Below are 27,230 nucleotides of genomic sequence, written 5' to 3' on the forward strand. Positions count from 1 at the left end.
AATTATTATAGTTTACAGTTGATGGCCCGGGCCTGGGCTGGTCATGGAGACACCAGGTGGTGAGGTGTTCACGTGGTGTAGTAACTCGTCCTCAGGTGTTGATGTGAAGGACCTCACGTGGTCATGGAAACATTGGGTGGTGTCACAGTGCCTCACTCTGCTCGGTGATGTTGTGTTATCTCGTAGTCAGGTGCATAGCAGGCCCTCTGCTGTTCCCAGGGTGGACTGATTAGCACCTGTGGTCAGAAGACGGCGGTCAGTTCCCAGGGGTGCTTATCCCACTGGTGGGTCACTGCTCTCACTGGTACTGTCTAGTGCTGAACTCACTGGCTTAAACACTGTTCATCACTGATCCCACTTCTTTCTGAAACTAAATTGTCACTTTTGATTATGTAGATATCCCAGTGGTGAGGATGGGTCCGGGAGAGGGAATTCAGGAATGGGCCGACATGGCCAAAGGGGGTCGCCGCTCAGCTGGAGCAGCGCCTGAATAGGTCTTGACCCTACGGTGGTCAAGGGTGTGTGTGTGTGCATGCATGCATGTGCGCGTGTGTGTTTCATTCTCACACAGGGTGGTGAAATGCATCTCGTGTGATAGTATTATGTTAGTGTTAAGGTCCAAGCACTGTGTGCTCCCTCTCGCTTTCAGCTGCTGCCACTGGCTAGCCCTCGTGGTGAACATGGAAGCAACTTGCATAAGTCTTCCCCTGCCAGTACACAGCCTCCTCACCATCAAGACTCCTGCTGTGTCTCCTCATGGCAACACATAAATCCGCCCTTACGGAAATTGGGGTAAATTATACCAATTAGAAAAAAATCACTATATAAAATTAAAATATTTTGTTAAAAATTATAATTTGTTTGGTGTGGATTTCTTGGTGTTTCCTACCGCCAAGCATGGCGGAGGAGTCATTCCATTGTTTACATCCAGTGTGCGCGCATGCTTCTCGCCCCAGCAGTTTGATTTAACTTTTAGAAACATACAGTAAGTACAGTACAGTGCATTACCCTTATTCAAGATGACTGGAAAGGGGCCATCAAGTGGAAGTGACCGCAGGAGTGCAAAAAGAAGCCGCAAAGGCATTACATTGGATAGTAAACTTGATGTGTTAAGAAGGTATATCATAAATTATTTAATGTACTGTATTGTATGTGTTTCATAAAAGTGCTTGAATTAATTTTTGGGCCGAAAAAATGCATCTTCAGTTTTATAATGAAAATCAATGGGAAAATAGGTTTCGCGTTATGGAATTTCGCGATACGGTCAAGGCTGATGAAGGCAATGCTTGATGGACAAACTGTTAAGGTGAAACCCAACACACAGAGCTGTCGACAGCCCATTGTGACTCTCCCTCTCCCCAGTCGTTGCAACACTTGCACTGCTGGATCAGGAAAAGGGAGAGCCAAGATGTGTGGTTGCAGCCTGCACTCCTGCCTCAACACATAAATCAACTCACGTGCAGCCATCATCCAGCTCATCATATTTCTCATCATCAAAACACCTATACCCCCAAAGGTCTTATGGCGATGGACGAGTGGCGACGGGGACAGGCAGAGATAACTGCCGGGAGAGTCTAGTCACATCTCTGCACATGGGTGGCACAGATAAGATAGTCGTTTAAACACTGGGATCTAGGCAACAGTGCAATCCAGTCTTGCCTGTATGACTGAGCAGCCCTTTCAAGGAGCCACTCTGCTCACCCCACAAGGGAAGCGGGCTGGAAAAGGTGCCTTAAACATAGCCTGCCTAAAAAAAACAACCTGCTGGGCAACCACACCCAGTAAGGTCATTCTTATGCGGTCAAAAACACAATCAAAATCACAGATCCAAACAAAAACAAACTATACAACCTCTTATAGTCGCTGCATGGAATGTCAGGACCCTTCTGGATACTGGCATAAATGAGCGTCCTGAAAGAAGAACTGCCCTTGTGGCAAAAGAGCTGGCTAGGTATAACATCGACATAGCAACCATCAGTGAGTCCCGCCTCCCAGACGAGGGCCAACTTACAGAATGGGGGTATGGCTACACCTTCTTCTGGACGGGTAAGCCTGCCGCGGAAAGAACCCGCATTTATGGAGTTGGCTTTGCCATCCGCCAACTCATCCTACACGGGCTAACTGAAATGCCTATTGGGATCAACGAGCTCCTCATAACCCTCCGAGTCCCACTGAATCAATCACGTCATGCCTTTATCATCAGTGCATGCGCCCCAACACTGGATGCAGAGGATGATATCAAGGCGGTCTTTTACACAGACCTCGACAGAGTGCTAACCTCTAACCACAGAGAAGATAAGGTACTGCTCCTTGGTGACTTCAAGGCCAGAGTTGGCAGACATGCTGACATTTGGCACACAATCTCAGTATCACCAACACCTAATTTAGGCAGGCTGACAAGTTCAAGGGTTCATGCCAACACCCACGATCCAAACACTGGCATCTCATTGACTACATCATTATCAGAGAAAGAGATCGCCGACATGTCCTCATCACCCGTGCCATGCGTGGTTCAGACCACTGTGACACTGATCATCGGCTCGTCAGAGCCAAGCTCTCACTTCATGTCGCCCCAAAACGGTGAAGGCAGCAAGCCTCCAGAAGAGGTTTTAACACTATGCATCTGGAGGATCCAGCGGTAGCACATGCTTTCAAAGAGCAACTCGAACATGGGCTGATAAACAACCCAAATCCCAGTGCCGAATGGGATATTCTCGACACTGTCATGACAAAAACCTGCAGAAAGACCCTCGACCAGATCGAAAGAATACACCAGGACTGGTTTGATGAAAATGACCCGGCAATCAATGTACTCGTTGATGATAAACGTGCTGCTTTAACTGACTGGCAGAACAGACCGCAGTCTCGGACCAAAGCTGATACCTTCCACAAGAAGAAAGCGGCGATCCAGCGGGAACTTCGCAATCTAAAGAACGACTGGTTTAAAACTAAAACATTTGACACACAAAAACTTGCAGATCAACACAAAATATGCAAATTCTTCAATTCCACTTCATTTATCAGGGCACGTTAGTGTGCCTTGTATGAGTCATTTATCAGGGCACGTTAGTGTGCCTCGTAAGTCATTTATCAGGGCACGTTAGTGTGCCTCGTATCACTCGTTTATCAGGGCGCGTTAGTGTGCCTCGAATCACTCATTTATCAGGGCACGTTAGTGTGCCTCGTATCACTCATTTATCAGGGCGCGTTAGTGTGCCTCGTAACAGTCATTTATCAGGGCACGTTAGTGTGCCTCGTATCACTCATTTATCAGGGCACGTTAGTGTGCCTCGTATCACTCGTTTATCAGGGCGCGTTAGTGTGCCTCGAATCACTCATTTATCAGGGCACGTTAGTGTGCCTCGTATCACTCATTTATCAGGGCACATTCGTGTGCCTTGTCTTATTGGTTTCATTACAGTAGACCTGGCACTCTGACACTCGTACCCGATATCATTACAAACTTTACTTTGATATTTGGGTGATTTACAAAGCGATATCACTTCAGTCAACTATGATTGCTAATAGTGTTCTGCACTTCCGTCAGACAACAGTAATGACATTTGTTTTCATTCTCATATGCACTACACTGGGAGTGATGAAGCTCACTCAGACAAGATTATTTTCTTCACTAACAAGGATTAAATATTATCGCCATGATAAATCTATGGGCGTTGCACTGTACTCCGTGACAATGGGTACACGTGCACACACACACATCCCTCGAGTGGGGTGTGTTGGTGAGCCGCACTGAGGTTGACCTTGGCAGCGCCTTCTCCCTGCTGGCCGCGTGTTGACTCCCTGCTAACGCCGTAGACCATCCATGTTTGACTATAAATGCCTTCTGAATGTTTGAAGTTAATCAGACTCTTCACGTTAAACTCGAACGTTATAATTGGGTCAAACCTGTTGAATACAATTCATTTTAGTATTTCAAATAAATCATACACAGGCAATCATACAGAAATGTTTAATCCAATATATATTCACATAACAATCATAGCTATGTAATTACAGCTAGACCCTGACTTACGACGGGGTTAGAGACCCAAATCCAGGTGGTAAGTCCGAATGGTCGTAAGTCCGACATAGATTAAAAAAAAATCTACAATGAAATACAGTCCAGTAAAAGTAATAAATAATGAGGAATGGATACAGTGTGACTGAGCACTTACCTTTAATGTAGTCAGCTGAATGCACATGGGGCCCCCATAATTTTCTAATTATACATTGAGACTACATTAACTGGAAACGTTTCGGTATAGAAAATGCGTGTGTCATTTGGGGGGTGATGAAAAAATAAAAAATGGTCACAACTGCGGCGGTCGTAAGTCGGGGTCTAGCTGTAGTCTAATCTTAACACTTATAATGAGTACTTGATTTACCATATTTCTATGTTGTCACAATGATAACCGATGCAATGGACACAGTTTACCTGTGTAAACTTAAGTACAAGTTAAACTTACGTGTTGAAAGTCTCAAGAGAAATGGGTTAGGTGTTGACTCTATGATGGGGAGAGCTACAGTGGCAGTGCCCTGCCCGGCATCACATGCCCAGCCCTGGTTGGCCGACTTTGCTGCATCAGGCATTTATACGCAAACAAGCTCCCCTTACTACCACCCAACACCCCAACCTTCTCTGGGTCTCTCCATCTCCACCATCTCAATACTCTATACTGTATACTGTATATGGGCAGGCATGCCCAATAAACATGACATGACTTACAACCTAACATAATGTTTGTTTATGTGTCATCCTAATAATAATAATAATAATAATAATAATAATAATTAACGGTTTATTGAAAGAGCATTGCAGCCAGAAGGCTGAAAATACACAGTTACATAATTGGGGAATGGGTTTCGATTTACAAATAATATACAAGTAACATAAGTGATACAAATAAGATATATAATAACTAGATGGGGAAAAGCTCAAACTACAGGGCATTTCAACATACCGAGTAGTGACAGTGTAAGAAGTAGGATTTACTGGGAGTGAATACACTGGCTTATTACAAGTTATTGATAATTTTTACAATGGTTAGGACTGGGCTGTTCTTATAGTGATCAGTTCGTGCACGTATGGGCTGGATGCGGTTGTGGTGTCGAACAGCAATTCTCGGGCGAGGGATCTCAGGTGGTAGTAGGAGCCGGTGTCGAGGATGGTGCAGAAGCTTCTTACCAAATTTGCAGATGAGGTCGTGGTGATGGTCAGTGAGAGTCGAAAGGGTCAGTGTGTTGAGCGCTTCTTGATATGTGGAGTAGGAAGGGGAGAGAATAATCTTGCATGCCCTCTTTTGCACCTTTTCTAGGTGTTTACGTTGTGTGGCATTTAGGGAGGAAGACCAGGTAGGGGAGGCATAGGTGAGCTTGGGAAGTATGAATGTTGAGTAAACACTGAGGAGCTCGGGTGCAGGAACTCCGAGGGACTTGAGTCGGTGGAGGAGGTGGAGACGGAACTGGAGGATTTGACAACTTCACTGACGTGTGGTTTCCAATTTAGTTTGTTGTCTATGGTGACGCCGAGGAGCTTAGTGGAATCTATAACCTGTAGTGTGTTGGGACCTAAAGTAATGGAAGGGGGCGAGACAATGTCGGAGGAGAGGTATAAGTGCATAACCATGGTCTTGGTATGGTTGATGGCGACGTGGTTGCTGGTGGCCCAGTTTTGGAGACTGTTCAATAAATCCTGAAGGGCGGTATAGTTGGGAGCAGAATTGTTGACTCTCATCCCAATGGTGGAGTCGTCGACATATTTCCAGCGAGCAGGGGTTTTTCTTAGGGCATCATTGATAAGCATAAGGAAGCAGAGTGGTCCCATCTTGGTGCCTTGGGGGACGCCTCAGGTGAGTGACTGAAAGGTGGAGACAGCCCCTCGAAAACGTACAGCTTGGCGTTGGTCACTGAGGAAGTCTGTAAGACATGGTATAAGACCTTTAACACGATCTACCCTTATCCCTTATAGTACACTAGTCCGTATCAATTGGACCTTCCTAATCATCCTATAGATACCTTGAGTTCTCCTTAATGCTATAAGTACATACACTTAATATTATATGTCCGTGCATTGGTACAATTTGTATAAAACAGCATACAATGGGTGAGTTATCCCTTACCAAAGTTTCCCGTTTTCTATCGTTTTCTGAGACTACAAGCACGGTGGATTTGAATGTTATGTAGCGTAATATGAATTAAAGAGATATTAAGTTGACAATGATGTGTGCGGTACACCAGGATATTCATATCAATATCCTTCCCATCTCCTTTTGATGAGAATTCATTCGAATCACACTGCACCGTTACCAGTTCCACTGTGTGTGTTGTTGGGATTCGGCGCAGTGACCTGTCATCCAGCAAGGGTACAACAGGCCATGTACCCTTCACCACCAGTGTACCACAAACTTCTGAATGCAACTGTACATAGAAACATTAGAAACCTTATTCATGGCTTACCTTACACTAGGGGTTCGGTGTTTGTTTTCAATTTTTTTCTATAATTTCCAAACTTTTTTCCAATTGATAGCTGCACTCTTGACTTTCTCCCCCTCACCACTTACTTTGTGAGACTTCTGAGAGACTTTCAGCATGATGGCTAAACACTATAGTTAGTAGACCGAGAGGTAGACTGAGAGGTAGACTGTGAGGTAGACCGAGAGGTAGACTGAGAGGTAGACTGTGAGGTAGACCGAGAGGTAGACCGAGAGGTAGACGCAGAGGTAGACGCAGAGGTAGCAGTGAACAACACATGCAGTGGCGGCAGGACACAGACTGAGCGGATGTAAACAAACCCGACATGCCAAGCGTCCATTTAGTTCAGAATTTAACAGAATCACACTTAATTTAGCAAACTAGTTGGTTAAATAGAGCGAAAATGCTGGAGAGTTCGATTTAGCTGAAATTTTGAATTAACTGAAAGGGGTGGCTCAAATTATTTAATTAAATGAGAAAATACTGTATCACTGGGGCGTTTAGGCATAATTGCATAACACACCAAGTGGGAAATAATAAAAAAACATGAAATCAGAGACACAAGTTATGTGTAAACAAAAGAACAGAGGAGGAAATGGGTTAGAGGCAACATGCAGAGTCCTCTGGTGGCAAGAATTTGCACCATGCCACCGCTCGCCAGATTAAAAAATTCTCTGCTTCTGATCGTCGTATCTCTGGGGTATCAACGAAACTTGCGTGGTATTTCCCCTATATGTAATTGTCAGTTATGCAAATTAGGGATATTTGGGGTGTCGGTTTTTGGGGTATACCTGTACTCGAATGTGGCTTAAGAATAAAGAGAATATAATATAAAGCTGTAATACAGTAAGTTCTCACTTAATATCAGGTTACCTTCCTGAAAATGCGACGGTATATGAAACGTTAAGTGGATAAATTTTCCCCATAAGAAATAGATGAAATATGGGAGTTACGTTGTCCAGCCTCCCTTTACCCATGAAATACATTACATATACTGTATACATAAATTCAAAGCTCCTTGTGTGATGCCTGGTGAGGTACTTGTATGCATAAAGTCACATTCATTGAGATTTTATAAGAGAAAAACTTAAAACTCCTCTACATGACAGATAAATACACACTAGGTAACCTTCTCAAACCTTCCCTGCTGCTGTCATAACAAATCACCTCCCCCTCTGACTTCCGGCAAGATTGAAGGTGGTTTTAGGCCTAAAGATTTTATCTTTATAATATCACAGACTAAAGTTATCAGAATATAAATTACATTGTTGGAATCCTTGCAAGACATTGAATAATATGAATATAAACATCCTATATTTTGCACAAGAGATAAAAACTTTAGTCCCTTCAGTACATTTAAGTACTGTACTGTACAGGTTTTTCAACTTATTTTTGGGGAGATATAGGTAACTTTTTTCATTTATTTTTACTCATTTACGTGCACACACCATCCTAAATACATATTGTCCTTAGGGCAAACCTGTACTGTACTCAAATGCACTAAATAATTACAAAATTTTTTATGTCTAGTGCAAACTATCTCATTTTTATATTCAAATTAATCACTAGCTTACAAGGATTCCAGCAATGTAAGTTGCATTTTGCCAAGTCAATTCTCCTAACCGGTACCATTTACAGGCATTCTTATGGGAAAACAGTGACGACAAAAACGACGTTATATTGAGTCGTTGGGAAGTTAAACGAATTATTGGTATCTAAAGAGTAGCGATGTTGTACCGAAACAACATTAAGCAGGGCGACGTTATACGAGGTCTTATTGTATAAGAAAAATGAGCGCATGGGTGTGTAATATGTGGGAAGAGAATGTGTTGAAGTGGTGGATTACTGGGCCGTAACTGCATGGCCGCGTTCCCTCCTGATGTTATGTCACGTGACGGCATACGCACAGCGCAGAGCGGCAGCCACACATCTGTGAGTCAGCTGGGTGACTGCCTGGCTGAACTGTGTCATGTTGCCCAGAGGATAGTTTGAGTGTGGAAGGAGCTATTTTTGGTACATAAAATAGATACTGTTGTATTTTATGATATGCTGTGTATAAATGTTATTGTTTATCATAGCAATAAATATGGCAGCTCATCCCCGTTGTGCATGGTATTGAAACTTATGATTCTCGCTGATTTTGGAGGAATTTTAATAATTTTTATTATCATTGTTTCATTTTCATACCAGTTGGTTGAATCTGTCGGTTACCAGATAACTGGGATTCTACTGATTGAGAATTTCTGGAAATTGTGACATATATTTGGGCAATTGTACATTTATAAGTTTACGAGCACATAGACTTACTTGCTGTGATCCTGCATTAATGTTACATCATCAGAGGTCATGTGGTCCACCTCCCTGATGACCCCACACTTGGATCAGAGAGGTGACCTGGAAACATTTAGCCATTATGTTGACATCTCCCTGCACTTACTGTAGGACCTCCGAGATCCGGGTGTCAGTACTCGGGGAGTCACACAACACCAGTGCCTTTCAGGGAGGAAAATATCGCTGATGCACAGCTTTAAAATAACACCAACTGGGTTGATGTGTGGCAGGGTTTCCTCTGTGATGTGTCGACTTGCACGTAATATAAAAAGATAAAAAGTTCCAAGAATTAATATTGATAACTTATGATACAGAACTGAACATTTTACTCATAAATTTTCCATGATGTACATGTGTACAAAGCTATGTGTTAGTTGTGAGACGAACTCCCTCAGCCCTGGACAACCTTAAGAGGCTCTGATTGTTCACTATTCTAGCCAAAGAGCTCATGTGGCAACAAATGTTTTATTCATTATTAAACTTTTGTGCTGGACGGTACTTGGTGGGCTCTGCCGTGGGGTTGTTGACATCCCAACGTCTCATTGTTCACTATCTTTGGCCCTTGACCATAAGATGGGATTTCATGCTTCAGCCCATCAGTTATACCAGTCTGTTGCTTCCTATTGTGTCATAGTGGCCATACTGTATTGTATCTCTTATACCAGTCTGTTGCTTCCTATTGTGTTACAGTGGCCATACTGCACTGTACCTCTTATACCAGTCTGTTGCTTCCTATTGTGTCATAGTGGCCATACTGTACTGTACCTCTTATACCAGTCTGTTGCTTCCTATTGTGTCATAGTGGCCATACTGTATTGTATCTCTTATACCAGTCTGTTGCTTCCTATTGTGTCATAGTGGCCATACTGTACTGTACCTCTTATACCAGTCTGTTGCTTCCTATTGTGTCATAGTGGCCATACTGTACTGTACCTCTTATACCAGTCTGTTGCTTCCTATTGTGTCATAGTGGCCATACTGTACTGTACCTCTTATACCAGTCTGCTGCTTCCTATTGTGTCATAGTGGCCATACTGTACTGTACCTCTTATACCAGTCTGCTGCTTCCTATTGTGTCATAGTGGCCATACTGTACTGTACCTCTTATACCAGTCTGTTGCTTCCTATTGTGTTACAGTGGCCATACTGTACTGTACCTCTTATACCAGTCTGTTGCTTCCTATTGTGTCACAGTGGCCATACTGTACTGTACTGTACTTCTTATACCAGTCTGTTACTTCCTATTGTGTCATAGTGGCCTCTTATGCCAGTCTGTTGCTTCCTATCGTGTCACAGTGGGTCATACTGTACTGTACCTCTTAAGCAGACTGGGGTTGGCATAATACATTTCTGACAGTGTCTTGAATAATTTTGGTTTTGGGTTTTAATAATTGAAAAAATTTGGTTTCTTTTTCCAGACCTTTCCTTTCTTTGGAGTAGATGTGGCCTTGTTAGATGATGAAGGTAAAGAAATAAAGGGTGAAGGAGAGGGCTACTTGGTGTTCCGTCGACCCTGGCCTGGCATCATGCGCACGGTGTATGGCAACCACGAACGCTTTGAAACTACATATTTCAAGAAATTCCCTGGTTTCTACTGCACTGGTGATGGTTAGTACAGCATATGTTGTTAATTAACTAGTGTGCCAGGTAAGAGATTTTCCATACGAGATTATAGGTCGTTATTAGGGGCTTTAAAATTTTTTTGGAGCGTGTATATGTAGAAATGGGACCGCAACAATTTCTCAACGTAACGATCCATCATCTCAATACACTTACAGTATATATTTGTTATTCAGAGAAGCAGTGTCCCGATATTTGAACTCTCCAGACTGCTTCTTAAACTACAGTACTCAGTTACAGCAGACTTAAAGCATTAATTATCTTGTACTCTATGCTGTGCAGTGCTCATGTTAGATATCTGTACAACCAATAGTCTCTCTTTCAGGATAATTTGGTCAGTAGGATGGATTATTTGATTGTTCATGTTCTCACTGTTAATGGCATCATGTATAATGTTGTCCTTGTGAGCTGGTGTGTTTTCATACAACAGCATGCACATCCTTCAACACTTCCATATATGGTTTGATACAGTTAATGAGCACTACAGTGACCATGATTGTAGTTGTGCACAATTTGCAATTAATCAGTAGTACTGTATTTATTTGGGCTCTAAGAAAAAATTATGATCTAAAATTTGTCAGCCAAGGCCTAAGTTGGACCATCTTCTGACTCAGTTCTCATCTCAGGGTTGCAGAGGTTAATCCATGTCTCACCAGCCACATGTAAGATAGTTTCTATTGGATCAGTACTGAAAAGCTCCTGCAACCCTGGTGGCCATTGTGTGCACTCAGCTTTCTAAGATGCTCATGGATAATGGTTTCAGTGTCTTTGGTAAAAATGCTGAACTCTTACAAGGTTGACAACCTTGATTTGGTGAGTAAAAATTTTAATACTTTCCACACCGGAGACTGTTTGTGGACCGTCACACCTCAGGCTTATCGAAACCTGGGGTCATCTTCTCTAATGTTTAAACTTCTTCACCATCATGTGAGAGCCTCCCACCCTTGATGCAGTCATATATGTCATGTTTAAACTTCTTCATCATCATGTGACAGCCTCCCACCCTTGATGCAGTCATATATGTCATGTTTAAACTTCTTCACCATCATGTGACAGTGAACTATACAGTGGCAGCCAGCACCATAATGATGCAGCCACAAGTTTACTTTGCAATCTATCTTCTTTATACAAAGATTTGTTCACTGCTTATTGATCAACCCTGACAACTTCATCAGTGAATGACTCAAAAAAAGAACCAAATAACAATAGTGTAGTCATCAATGTCCAGTAACACAACCTTTATATTAGGCATGTGTTGTAGTTATGCAGTTCTCAGTAAAGTGTATGAACTGCATCAGTCATAGTCTACATATATAAGTTACAATTCTTTGTTTGCCCATTACAGTATACAGGTTGTACCTCTCTAGTCTGGCAACCTCGGGACCTGACTGGTGCCGGACCATGGAAATTTCCGGACCATGGAAATTCACCCATAGATAGTGACTTGTGATTACGCTTGGAAGCACTAGCACCACTTTCACTGCTTCGTGGCCTCTTTGAAGACATATTGAAGGGTTAAATGTTGTACAGTAGGTTCTCAAATTTTGAGAGTTTTTAATTTGACGTTTTTTTATTTGAATAAAAAAAAAAACACTACGCAATTTAAAATTTTGACGGCGTAAACTCGAATTTCGACGGGTTTGAGCGGCCCACCAACGTTCAGATGTGCACAAATCGTGTAAACAGTGTCATTTCTCTTTATTTACAAAAGATTCATTATTGTTTATTACTGAATGTCTTTTTGATTTAATTAATTTTTGTGTGCAAAATGAACAATACAATTCATTAATAATACGTAGAATATTAAATCACACGAGGAAATGAGACGGGATTGTTTTTGTTGATTACAAAACCAGTGACTGACTGGATCTACATATAGAATTGAAGAAAATTTGACCCTGGTTGTAGCTGTTGTAAAATTAATGTAAAAAATTAATATGGTTGTTTTAAGTAATGTTATTTAATGTTAATAAATGAAACAATATAAGTAGCTAATCATTAATGGTAAAGAAAAAAGTGAGCTCACATATGTATGAAAGCAACACTAATTTACTGTTCATATCTATTTTAATTAATGTTTCTGAATTTAAAAAAAAAATTCTACCCACCAGTGGTGGTAAAGTTGAAAACATAAGGACAGCCAATGTTGTTGTATGTGTTTTTACTCGGATGACTTATGCTCAACTCTAGCTGAAGCTGTAGAACATAAGAACTTTTCTGTGTTGTTATTAGTTTTTATTTAATTTTATCTGTGTTATTTTCGTTGGTTTATTAGGATGTTGCTTTATTACAGGTAGTAATTCGCCAAAAAAGTAGGGTAAATAAGGCCAAATTTAGCCAAACATCGAAAGTACCAGACTCAAATTAATTTCCATGGGCAAAGTAAAATCGTTCCGGACCATGGGAGTTTCCTGACCACAGAATGCCGGACTAGAGAGGTTCAACCTGTACAGTATATTGAATTGAATTGAAACAGTTTATTTAGCCAGAAAAACACAGATACAGAGTGGATAATAATAACAATATTAACATGGCTGAGCCAGTTAGAACCTGAGCTCTCTTTTAGGCACCTCATATATACTATACATTTATCTCAAGGAAGTATTATGTAACATTTAGTATCATCTGGAATAGTACAATAGCATTGTGGTAATATGAACATCTCATAATGTTACCATGGTTATCACTTCAGTTTTTATTTATTTTATTTATTTATGATTTTTTATTTATTTATTTCATTTATATTATAAGTACTGTACAGTATAGTCTTGATTTACGTGGTCAATTTAACCCGTGGAGGTCCGCGTAAAACGAAAAACACGTAAACAAAATAACAGAACATATGAGATTAATTGAATTAGAGACTGGGCCGACCCCCAGACTACCCTTTTTCCGACACAATACGTACGTTGTAGTAAAAATAGTACCTTAATTTTATGATGGTATGCACACACACATAATATTGAAGAGAAATATCAATAAGAGAATAATATACTGTACCAGGTAAAAGAAAAATCAAGGTTTAACACTTACGTTAGTAGAAGAGATGGGTCGGCATACGGGAATGGCGGCTGGTTCCGAGGCAGAGGGCAGATTAGTGGCCCTCAGGTTAATCACTATCACTATCCACCACAGATGTCAGGGCCTCCCTGACAAACCCCTCAAAGTCACCATCACTGTCACTATCACTGACTTGGGCTGGCTGTGGTTGTGGTGGGTTGCTGGTGAAGAAGTCAGTGATGTTACGCTGACGACTAGCGTTGATGTGGTCGTGATACATCTGGATATACGACTCCATAGATTGCAACAGATTGTTATTGGAGACTTCATATCGGTGATTTACTGGGTCTTTGGACAGGATGAGCTTGAGTCTCTCAGCATACTTGATGGCTTCCTTTACATCACCGAGTGCTAACTTCTATTCTTCTTCTGCCGTACCACCTGCCTCCTCACTGACGTCATCATCTTCCAACATCTCGTCGGCAGTCACCTCAGGTTGCCTGATTACCTCCAGGATGTCGTCGTTGGTGGTCTCGGAGAAGCCTGCAGCTGTAACACTCAGTGCAGCTTCTCTGGTAAGGTCCGCTGCCACAGCAACAGACTGAGCCTCTCCAGCCACCGCTTGACTCTGCCTCCCACCTGGGATACCCTGCAACACATGCCGCCACGCGTGACGAATCGTTGCCACACACAGCTGCCCCCATGCCTCCACCAAGAAATCAACAGCTTTCTTGACGTTAAACATTTTCCAAAACTGTTTAACTCGCACTTCATGCTCCACCAACTCTTCTTGTGGGTCCTCGCTCTCGCTATCTGTGCCACTCAGAAGGTTCCGCAACTCATCCTTGGTGTTGGTGTAGTCGTTCAGGAGCTTAAACTTCTTTGCGGAGAATGCAGCCTTCACGTTGCATGTCAACTCCTGGTCCATGGGCTGGATTAACGACGTAGTGTTGGGAGGAAGGAAGACCACTTTTACACTGGGGTGACGATCCAACAGTAAGGGCGAGTGTCCTGGTGTTTTGTCAAGCAGCAACAAATTGTTAAATGGAACATTATGTTGCTCGCAGAATTTCATAACATCGGGGACGAAACAGTCGTCAAACCAGGAGAGGGACAGACCAGTGAACATCCACGCCTTACGTGCAGTTAGCAAGTGGACATTTAGCTTGGTCATGTCCATGTTCTTGTAGGCGTGCGGCTTGCGGGCTGTGTGGATCACAGACAACACGAGCTTACAGGTGCCGGAGGCATTGGTGGTGAACAGGACGGTGATGCGCTCCTTCTGTAACTTCCAGCCCTGACACTTGCTGGCAGACTTGACAACGAAGGTCTTGGAAGGTAATTTCTTCCAAAACAGCCCGGATTCATCCATGTTGAACACCTGGTCATCGGTGTACTGTCCTTCCTCCATAATTTCTCGTAAGAATGGAGGAAAATCCATCGCCGCAACACGGTCAGCACTGGCTCCTTCACCAACAATGTTAATGTTGGTGATCTTGTTGCATTTCTTAAACCCTTGCAGCAACCCAGAGGTAGCAGTGAAGGGTTTGGGCTCTGCAATTCCCATCATTCGCGCTACTGATTGGTAGAGCTCACGGGCGTAGTCCTGCACTGCCCACGTGTCGACCGCCATGTTCCGTCTTGCCTGACGAATCAAGTAGCTCGCCAATAAATTCTCAGTCTTGAGCAGCACCTTATTCTGACAATACTTCACCATTGAATCACCTGCAGACTTTGTGATGCTCATGTGTTCTTTTATCTTAGCGGCATCCTTCTTGATTGTACGAATCATAGATTCGTTAACTCCATGCTGGCGCGCGAGATCAACTTGTCGGGTTCCCTTTTCTAATTCCTGAACGATTTTGTATTTTACTTAGTAACTCAGGGTGCGTCGTATCTTCTTGGACTTGGGGCGGCTTGGTCCAGGTAATTCAAGGTTTTTCTGGGGTGGTGGGGGTCCAGCGGAAGCCATTGTTGAACAGATTAGCGGGCACAAGAGAGAACGGTATACGCGGAGACTGAGAACAATGAGACTGGCCCGGCTAGGTCAGCGACTTCTTCCCTCCCGTGGCTGGGCACGTCATATTACATTAGACCAATCACAGCTAGCAGCGGAGGGAGGTAAGGATGCGTGGCCCAATCACAGTCCGATACGTCATATGACGTCAGCGATAACGCAACAGCGACATACTGCACACTCTCCCTGCGCCGCTTCCCACGTATGGTCAAGAATGTACCGCGTAAGTAATAATTGGCGCGTCTGGACCTCTCGGGCCACTCGCCCCGTAAATGATGCAATGAACCGCGTAATTTAAAATTGTCATTCTGACAAGGTGCCGCGTAAATGACCAAACTCATAAACAAAATCCGTGTAAATCAACACTATACGTATATACAGTATACATAAATTACAGTGGAATTGAAAAACATAAATATAATGGGGGAGCAGTACAACCTGGATTGTACATTATTAAGGTTGAGCAAGAGGACAGAGCTGTCAGGATTATGTCTAGTTGGCAAATATATTTATTGCAATGGTAATTTCATATCTATTTACATGATAATTTCCGATAAAACAGTTTTGATATACAATAAAAGCAGGTACTGTAAATATAGTAAGTGTTACAAGAAATATTAATACTTAGACAATAGATATTTTTTAAGAGATGATTTAAAGGAAAGGAGCGTAGTCTTTGCTCGGATGTGTGGGGGTAAGTTGTTCCACACCTTCACACCATGATATTTTATGGAGGTCTGGGACTGAGAGGAGCGCATGGGGGTTGGTCTTAGTAGCTCTGGGTGCCTTAAGTTGTATCTCTGATTATTCTGGAACTGGAAATAATTATTGTCAAGCAAGTGGTTGATAGATATGTAACAAAAAGGGCACAAGCAGTAGGTGTTAATATCTTCGAATTTTAACATTTTCAATTTAACAAATTTTTCTTTGTGTGATCTGTTTTTTCTCAAGTAGGTCATTGTCTGTACAACTCTCTTTTGTGCAGTAACCAGGGATTGTGTTTTTGAAGAGCCAGAGGCCCCCCATAGTGTGTGACAGTGTATCAGGTGTTGGTAAACAAGATCATGATAGATTTCTTTCATTGCTGTGAGAGTGAGTGACTGTCGAGTGTGATACATGATACCGCGCTGTTTATTGACTTTACTGTGAATGGCTTGTATGTGGTTTCTCCTGATAAGTTTCTCATCAACAATAACTCCGAGGAATTTATTATTTTGTTCGCGTTTGAGGACTGTATTACCAAGGTACAGGGGGTCCAAGTCTGGGGGTAAGTTTTTCCTTCTGTGAAAGATCGTGTAGTGGGTTTCCTTAAGGTTTAAGGTCAGTTTATTATGTATTACCCAGGTCCTGATTTTAGTGAATTCAGTGTTCATAGTTCTCATCAAGGAATGGGAGTCTGAGTTGCTTGCTTAGAGATTACTATCATCTGCAAATAAGTTGTATTTTATGAGTGTGCTGGCGTGGACTATGTCGCTTACAAGATTGGCGAGGAGTCAGGTTGGTGATTATTATAGCAGACATACTGCATCCTGTTGGACAGATATGAGGTAAACCAATTGTGGGACAGGCCCCTAACGCCGTAATGTTCAAGCTTTGAAAGGAGGATGGTATGGTCGACAGTATAGAAGGCTTTAGAGAGGTACAAGAATATACCGACTTTGAGCTGACTGTCATCAAAGGAATTTAAGATGTCATTAGTAAAGCATAGCAGAGCACTCAGTCGACCTTCTAGCTCTAAATCCAAACTGGGAGTCTGTAAAGATGTTATTGGCATTACAGAAGGAATTTAGTTTACTACATGCTAGCTTCCCCAGTATCTTAGTCAAGGCTGGGAGGACTGATATGGGGCGGTAATTCTTGAAGAGACCTTTGTCTCCAGATTTTTTATATGCTGGGTGAACTTGAGCAATTTTCAGTTTATCCGGAAAGACACCACTAGTGAAGGAGGAGTTACAAATGTGTAGGAGAACAGGTAGTAATAAGTGGGCTACTTTCTTAATGATGCTCATTGGCATATTGTCTTCGCCTGCTGCTGCATCTTTGGACATTTTTATGATGACCAGTAATTCATCTGTTGTGACAGGGGATAAGAACAGCTCAATTTGCTGTCTGTTTTGCAGGTAGGCTCTAAATTCCTCATAGTGATCAGGGATGCTCTCTGCAAGATTTTTGCCAACATTAATAAAATATTCACTGAAGTGGTTAGCAATGAGGGAGGGTTCCATTACAACTGAATCATTTATCATAAAAGCTGAGTGGGGGGGCCGAAGGCTGAGTGTTCCTGTTCTGAATAGAATTTTGACATTCCAGGTTTTCTTACCGTCACCTGATGCTGACTGGAGCTTATTTGTATAATAGCTATGTCTGGCATTTCTAACTGCTTGAGTTACTGTATTTCTGATACTTCGGTAAGCATCACCGAAAGTTATGGGTCTTTTTGCAAATTTCCTTTGGAGTTTGTGTTTTTCTTTTATCATTATCTTAATTTAGCTTGTGATATAGGGTTTGGAAATGGATACAGCATCAAGCTTCCAAGATTATCATATTTTTCATTATATTTTAGGTTGCAAATTATAAATGTTTCAGAGATGGTGTTGATGTATATGTGGAGTAGTTTATGTAATAAGAACTATTAATTTTCGCAAATAATTGTTTCCTCTACGTATAATTCAAGTCTGAGAATGTAAATACAGTGGTCCCTCGGTTAACGAGCACAGTCCGTTCTAGAAGGTTGCTCGTTAACCGAAAAACTCGTTAACCGAAAAACTCGTTAACCGAAACCATTGTTTCAATGGGTTTTTGGGTAATTGGTTCCAGCTCACCGAAAATTGCCTAAATTCAACAAAAATTTTAGAAATGGACACTTACCTTGAGGTGTGTATGTAGACGCCTCCTGGATGATGATGCTGATGTGAATTTGAAGTGGGAGGTGGAAGAGGAGAAGAGAAGGAAGTGGAGGTGGAGGAGAAGCATTTTACTGCTTCTTGGAAGGTGAGTCACCTTCCATGAAAATGTCAGGAACCTCTGGACTGACAGATTCTCCACCATGAACATCCTCTCTCCTTCTTGAAGTGGAAGGCTGAGGGCTAGCATCTTGTTCCCGCTGCCTTTTACTAAAGAAACTGTCAATTTTTGTTTGTGGGGCATCTCTCCTCCTCATCATTAACTGATGTTTGAAGAAGGAGACCACTGTGTCCTCAACATGACACAAAGCTAGTTCAGACTTTTCCACATCTGGGTGCCTAAGCCAGTTTCCTGAACTTCCTTCAGTGGTGAACAACATCTTTCAACTCTGAAGTTGACATATGGTCATCACTTTCCGTTTCCTCCCTCACCACTGTCAGCCTCTTAACATCTCATCCAGTTGCTGCAAGTCTTCAGGAGTAAGTTCCTGTTCATGAGACATCACAAGCTCTTCTACATCATCATCCTCCATTTCAAGGCCAAATGACTGACCAATGGACACAATCTCCTGGTGCAACTCTGTTTCATCCTGAAATCCCTCAAAATCATGGACTACTGATGGCCACAGTGCTTTTCATGAAGAATTGAGGGTTCTAGTGGAGACTTCTTGCCATGAAGACACAATCAATTTTACAGCCTCCAGGATGTTAAACTGTGTCTTACAGAATTGTGCCAGTGTTAGTTCAGGATCAGTGGAAGTTGCCTGATGACACCTGAAAATTTTCATGTACAGCTTCTTAAAGTTGCTGATCACATTCTGGTCCATTGGCTGTATGATTGATGTAGTGTTGGGAGGCAAAAACAACACTTTGACAAAGTCAAATTGAGACTCCAAAGTTCTGGCAAGTTGAGGGTCATGACCAGGGGCATTATCCATGAGGAGAAGAGCCTTTAAAGGGAGTTTATTGGTGGTTAGGTAGCTCTTCACAGAAGGGCAAAACACCTCAACAGCCCATTCATTAAAGAGCTGTCTTGTCACCCATGCCTTACGGTTGGATTTCCAAGAAACTCCAAGCCGTCCTCTTACCACTTTTTGTTGCTTGAACACCCTGGGGTTCTCAGAGTGGTAGACAAGCATAGGCTTCAGTCGGAAATCCCCTGAAGCATTGGCACCAAGCAATAGAGTGAGACGGTCTTTCATGAGTTTATGCCCAGGTAAAGAGGCTTCATCTCTGTTGATGAATGTTCTTTTGGGCATCTTTTTCCAGAACAGCCCAGTTTCGTCCACATTGAACACTTGATGTGGAAGATAATTTTCTGTATCCACCAGTTCTTTAAATTCCACTAAAAACTTTGCTGCCCCCTTCATTATCAGCACTGGCAGCCTCACCATGCCTAACACTAAATATGTCAATTCTTTTCTTAAATTTTTTTAACCAGCCCTTGCTGGCTCTAAAATCTTCAAAGTCTGTGCCTGAAGAACCAGGTTGATTTACCTTTAAATGTTCGTATATTTCCCTGGCTCTTTCACAAATCACAAATGAATTCAGTAGAAACTGAATCACCTTTCATCTGTTTTTCCCTAATCCAGATGAGAAGTAACCTCACTGTTTCTGCTATTAGGGATCTACCTTTGAACACTCTGGTAGACTTGTCTCTCACTTTCACTTCCTTGAATTTGTCTTTCTGTGCAAGAATTGTCGATACAGTTGATGTCGACATGCCATATTCTTTGCTTAGCACATTTGTTCTAATGCCTTCTTCATGTTTTCTAATTATTTCCTGTTTCATCTGAATTGAAATCGCTTTTCTAGATTTCTTGGTACCCATGCTGGATTCAAAAACAATTTCAATACGTGTTATTTTAAGTTCAATTGCTGTAAATAAAGAATATTTTCTTTAAATTAACACTGTACTGCTCTATATATCATCAATATGTAAAATAAATTTCAAAATTATCAATAATTTGACTGAAAACACAGAAAAAAAGCATTTATGTTGAAGTGAGTCTGAAGCAAGATGTTACCTCCACTGAAAAGACACAGAGACTGACTCCTGTTTGGTGTGTTGACAGGCTGTTTGGCACGCATAAAACTAGTTTCATGTACTTCAATTATGTTCAATAATTGTTAAAATGACTAAAAAATTTAATATTAAACTTTTAAAATGATTGAATAGTACAAACTTCTTGATATTTAATAAAATGGTAAGGAATTTAAGCCCTAGAACCGATCACAGGTTGTACCTCTCTAGTCTGGCATTCTGTGGTCTGGAAACTCTCGTGGTCCGGAACGATTTTAGTTTGTCCAATAGGTAGATAGGCAGTTTTTTTTTTTTTTTTTTTTTTTTTCTTTTTACTTATCTGAATTATTATTATTATTATTACAGGAGTATTAAATTTTTGCCCCTCAGGCCCCAATGTGGGTCAGTGACCTATGCCCGGGTGGGCTAATCCCCTTACAAAAAAAAGCCGCGGGAAATTAAGGTTTGTTTACATCCGGCAGTTCGGCTGCTCTCTCTCTCTCTGCTTGTCTATACAGAGTACAACATTTAACCCTTCAATATATATGAGCAGTAAATAAGTGTTGCTTTCATATTCTTATGTAGAGTAATGACGATATATTTTCACATGTGCGCACTTACATACGAGCAGTCTCACTTTTTTTTTTACCATTAATGGTTAGCTACTTATATTGTTCCATTTATTAACATTAAATAACATTACAGGTACTTCAAGCAACCATATTCAATTTTTACATTAATTTTACTACAGCTAAACTCAGGGTCTTATTTTCTTCAGTTTTATATGTAGAACCAATCAGTCACTGGTTTCGTAAGCTTTAACATAAACAATGCCGGCAGCTACTTCTATTGTTCCATTTATTAACATTAAATAACATTACTTAAAACAACCATATTAATTTTACTACAGCTACAACCATGGTCTTATTTTCTTCAGTTTTATATGTAGAACCAGTCAGTCACTGGTTTTGTAATCAACGAAAACAATGCTGTGTCATTTCCTCGTGTGTTTTAATATTCTACATATTATTAATGAATTCTATTGCTCATTTTGCACACATAAACATTAATTCAATAAAAAAGACATTCAGTAATAAACAACAATGAATCTTTTGTACATAAGAGAAATGACGCTGTTTACACGATTATGCACGTCGTCTGCACGTTGGCGGGCCGTTCAAACCCGTCGAAATTCAAGTTTCCGCCGTCAAAATTTTTATTTATTTATTTTTTTGTGTTCCAATAAAATACATTAAGAATTAAAAACTCGCGAAATTTGAGAAGCTACTATGCGACATTTAACCCTTCAATATGTCTTCAAAGAGACCATAAGCACAAGTCACTATCTATCCAGGAATAGGGTGAATTTCCATGGTCCGGCACCGGTCAGGTCCCGAGGTTGCCGGATTAGAGAGGTACAACCTGTACTGTATTGGCGGACTAATACGACAACTGATGTGCAAGTGAAAACATGATGAGGGCCACTCGTAAGGAATTCGTTAATCGAGGGAATGCTCGTTAACCGAAGTTAAGAATCTTATAGAAGGTAATTCGTTAACCGAAATCTCGTTAACCGAGGGATCACTGTAAACACATAAAGACGTACTTCCCATGGGACGTAAGTCACTCAGGATATTATAGTCCATCCTCGTAAAACCATTTTCTCTAATACAGATGAAAAGAGTAAAAATTACAATACAGTGGTCCCTCGGTTTATGAACACAATCCGTTCCAGCAGGTTGTTCGTTAACCGAAAACTTCGTTAACCGAAACCATTGTTTCAATGGGATTTTGGGTAATTGGTTCCAGCTCACCAAAAATTACATACAAAGTAAAAATAAATGCAATATAGTACACTTACTTTGAGGTGTGTATGTAGAAGGCTCCTGGTTGATGATGATGATGGGAATTAGAAGTGGGGGTGGAGGAGAAGGGAGAAGAGAAGGAAGTGGGGATGGAGGAGAAGTCACCCCATGCTTCATGTCGCCATTTCACCCATAAAATTATAGTTCACTTAGTGTAATTCAAGATTATTTTCTTTAAATCAACACTGCACTGCACTATATATTGTCAATATGTAAAATAAACTTCAGAATGACCAATAATTGTACTGTAAAAATAGTTTATGTTCAAGAGAGTCTCAAGCAAGATGCTTCCTCCACTGAGCAGGGACACAAACTGACGCCATTCTAGGTGAGTCAAGTGACTGTTTGGCGCGCTAAAAACTAGTACCCTGTACAGTACTTCAATTATGTTAAATAATTGTTAAAATGATTAAAAATTTTAATATAAGACTTGAAAAATAATTGAACAGTACAACCTTCTTGATATTTACTCAATTGGTAACGAATTTAAGCCCTAAAACCGATTACTGTATTGGCGGACTAATACTTCAGCTGGTGAGCAGGCGAAAGCAGGCAAAAACATGTTGGGAAAAATTTGTAAGGAATTCGTTAACCGAATTTTTTCCGTTAACTGATTTTTTTTCGTTAACTTAATTGAATATTCTTATGGAAGGTAATTCGTTAACCGAGGGATCACTGTAGTCGAATTCGTGAGAGTTGAACTCTCATATGTTGAGGTACTGGTGTACTACTAATAAGAGTTACCACGAATTTATATTTTGTGAGGTATCATAACTTGACTGTCTCTACAAGAGTAAAGGTGCATTTATGAACAAGACACCAGAATGACATCTGTTCATAAGTATAGGAACACCTGTACAGGAATACCTCCATATTCACAACCCGGCTTATCTGCAATTAACATTTTAACCCCCCTATTTGATATTCACTAAGTATACCCTGCAAAGAAAAGTTTCTGTACCCTACAGTAATATTTCAAACCACACTAGCTTCATATGCTCCTGTAAGGCCCACTTCACACGAGCGTGTTTCTTTTTCTTGCGCTGGTGTAGCAGTTAAAAGTGAAGTCTAGGTAAAAATGAAGTGTTTGCCCAATACAGTCATGCGCCGGTTAACGTCCGACCGAACAACGTCCGATCACATATACGTCCGTGGCACCCCTCCCCCCCCCAAAAAAAAACAACATGACGCCTGCTGGACCACCACTCCACGACCCCCTGACGGAAACATGATGATCCTCCCCATACTGGTCAGATATTATGTGTTAAAGGAATATGCTTCCTTACTTAGGCTTTTTTTTAAGCATTTGCCTACAGGTGAAATGTTAACCTACATCTATTGAGGATAAAATCTTTCACCTAGAAACTGACAATAACACATTTGCTGTAATCAGACATACAGTGGTCCCTCGGTTAACGAGATTTCGGTTAACGATTTACCTTTCATAAGATTCTTAACTTCGGTTAACGAGCAATCCCTCGATTAACGAGTTTTTTACGAGCCGACTTTAACATGTTTTCGCTTGCATTTGGCGGTCCACCAGCTGTAGTATTAGTCCGCCAATACAGTAATCGGTTTTAGGGCTTAAATTCCTTACTATTTTAGTAAATATCAAGAAGTTTATACTACAGGTAGTTCTGCTATAACGCGATAATTGTGTTCTTGTAAAATATCGTGTTATAGAAAATCGCGTAATAGAAATAACAGGGCTTATGGAGAAAATAGGGTTAGGTGCAGATTACTCGAAATCGAAAAAATTTAGTAGTTAGCCTAACACAAAGGATAGCACAGTCTGAATAAATGTTTCATTCATATCTAATAATGAAATCATACAGTAAATGTAACACTTTACCTTGAAAAAATATGAATGTAACTTGATGGGGGAGAAGGGTGATTTTGAGGTTGATAAAATCGAGCTTCTCTTCAAGTGTTATATCCTTTCTTTTACGATCATCACCGGGAATTCTATCACCAGAACGCTTCTTGGAGATATTCTTCTTTACCATATTCACAGTTAATACCACAAAATTGGAGAAATAGTAAGCAAAAATCGCGTTATAGCAAACAAGCGTTCGCGTTATACAAATATCTTTCCAAATTCAAAAATCGCGTTAGAGCAAATTCGCGTTATCAAAACACGCGTTATAGCAGAACTCACTGTATTCAATAATTTTAAATGTTTAATATTAAAATTTTTAGTCATTTTAACAATTATTGAACATAATTGAAGATAAAGAAACTAGTTTCTGGTGTGCCATCCAGCCTGTTAACACACCAGACTGGCATTAGTCTCTGTTTTCAGTGGAGGTAACATCTTGCTTGAGACTCTCTTCAACTAAACGCTTTTTTTCTGTGTTTCCAAGCAAATTATTGGTCATTTTGAAATATATTTTACATACTCATAATATATAATGCAGTGCAGTGTTGATTTAAAGAAAATAATCTTGAAATACACCAAGAGAACTAAAATTTTATGGGTGAAATGGTGCCATGGGGTGACTTCTCTTCCACCCCAATGCCTTCTCTTCTTCCTTCTCCTCCACCCCCATTCTAATTCCCATCATCATCATCATCATCCAGGAGCCTTCAACATACACACCTCAAAGTAAGCGTACTTTTCTACCTTTTTTGTTGAATTTAGGCAATTTTCGGTGAGCTGGAACCAATTACCCAAAAACCCATTGAAACAATGGTTTCGGTTAACGAGTTTTTCGGTTAACGAGCAACCTGCTGGAATGGATTGTGCTCGTTAACTGAGGGACCACTGTATTCTTCTAACGACATGTAATAGCAGCCCTATACACAGCACCAATTAGTATATTTTTCCTTTTCATAATGATCTCGCACCATATCGCTTTATCATACAAATGATCATTCAAGAAATTTACATTGTCTTCAAGAGAAATAAGAGAATTCCTCACTAATATAACCACGGCTCTACCAGGTTCATTCTGCACACCATCGAATTTACTATTTAACTTTCACTAAAAAATTATCGACTTATGTTTACCAGAAAATTAAATTTTAAAAACTAAATTAATTAACTGTATTATCAGAGTTTACTATATAGCCTATTATACCACTTATGCACTAGACTGGTATTTATTTATTTCCCTTTATTATCTACATTTTATAATATTTCTGGATTTACTGCATTATCACTTCCAACAACTGAATTAATTAATTGAATTACAAGTATCGTACATCCTAAAGCATGGAAGTCGAATACGGCTTTGCTCACCACGGAATCTCAGAGAGTTCTGCCGGGAGTGCTGTACGATATACAGTCATGCGCCGGTTAACGTCCTAGATACGTTCTTGGAAACGTGACGTTAACCGAAATGGACGTTGTCTGATCATCACATAAACTTTTTATTTATACTTATATATATATATATACTAATTGGTGCTGTGTATAGGGCTGCTATTACAAGTCATTAGAAGAATGCAGTGGTCCCTCGGTTAACGAGCACAATCCGTTCCAGCAGGTTGCTCGTTAACCGAAAAACTCGTTAACCGAAACCATTGTTTCAATGGGTTTTTGGGTAATTGGTTCCAGCTCACCGAAAATTGCCTGAATTCAACAAAAAAGGTAGAAAAGTACACTTACTTTGAGGTGTGTATGTAGAAGGCTCCTGGATGATGATGATGATGGTGGGAATTAGAATGGGGGTGGAGGAGAAGGAAGAAGAGAAGGCATTGGGGTGGAAGAGAAGTCACCCCATGGCACCATTTCACCCATAAAATTTTAGTTCTCTTGGTGTATTTCAAGATTATTTTCTTTAAATCAACACTGCACTGCATTATATATTATCAGTATGTAAAATATACAGTCAAACCTCACTTTACGCGGTCCCACATTCCGCGTTTCCACGTTTACACGGTGCCCTGCCAGAACACAGGATGCTCACATTCCGCGGTGGGTGTACCCCTTTACGCGGGTGAAGTATAATTGTTTTATTTAGCTCATAAAATTCATACAAATTATCCGGCCAGAATATAATTTACATTGCTGGAATTCTTACAATTTGATGATCACTTTGAGTATAAACATCATAGATTTTGGATTAGACATACAAATTTTAGATATAATGTTTACTCTGAGTAAATATGTTATCTTTTGTTCAAAATATATGACATTTATATTGAAAATATTCCTGGTCTTACAAGGAATCCAGCAATGTCAATTATATTATCCTAACTTTAGTCTGATTTATGATTTATCACTAAAAAGGTAAACAGTCTGGTATTCCCACACATTCATCTGGTAGGGAGGGTTGGTGGGGGGTGGGAGGGAGGGAGGGACCTGCGACCGACCACCTGGCACTTGGTCACGGTGTGAAGAATATTTTTTTTTTATTAACAAGATATTTGTTTTAGCTCATAAAATTCATACAAATTACCCGGCCAGAATATAATTTACATTGCTGGAATTCTTACAATTTGATGATCATTTTGAATATAAACGTCATATATTTTGCATTAGACATACAAATTTTAGATATAATGTTTACTCTGAGTAAATATGTTATCTTTTGTGCAAAATATATGACATTTATATTCAAAATATTCCTGGTTTTACAAGGAATCCAGCAATGTCAATTATATTATCCTAACTTTAATCTGAGGTATTATTTAATAGTAAATGTTAAAATCTAGTTTTTTCACCCATCCTTTCTCTTGAAGGGAGGATTGGTGGGGGGTGGGGGGGAGGGTTGGGACGGACCGACCATCTGGCGTGTTGGAGAGGGGGGGAGGCAAGGTGGGGTACTTTGATTGACAGATAGTGTAGTGAAGAATATTTTTTTTTTTATTAACTGAAGATATTTGTTTTAGCTCATAAAATTCATACAAATTACCCGGCCAGAATATAATTTCCATTGCTGGAATTCTTACAATTTGATGATCATTTTGAATATAAACATCATAGATTTTGCATTAGACATACAAATTTTAGATATAATGTTTACTCTGAGTAAATATGTTATCTTTTGTGCAAA

At 40.5% G+C, this 27,230-nt stretch overlaps 1 protein-coding gene across 1 annotated transcript in view; it reads left to right on the plus strand.

The window, feature by feature from the left end:
* The window catches only part of LOC121860033 (acetyl-coenzyme A synthetase, cytoplasmic-like), a gene marked incomplete in the record, with an annotated part of 133,900 nt that overhangs the window by 69,460 nt on the left and 37,210 nt on the right, over window positions 1-27,230 (plus strand). Inside the window, 1 exon segment of the mRNA XM_042357049.1 lies at window positions 10,221-10,410. Within this exon segment, the coding sequence (XP_042212983.1) occupies window positions 10,221-10,410 (190 nt within the window).

The sequence above is a fragment of the Homarus americanus genome, unplaced genomic scaffold (genome assembly GCF_018991925.1).
Source record: "Homarus americanus isolate GMGI-L3 unplaced genomic scaffold, GMGI_Hamer_2.0 scaffold824, whole genome shotgun sequence".
In the NCBI taxonomy this organism is placed as follows: Eukaryota; Metazoa; Arthropoda; class Malacostraca; order Decapoda; family Nephropidae; genus Homarus; species Homarus americanus.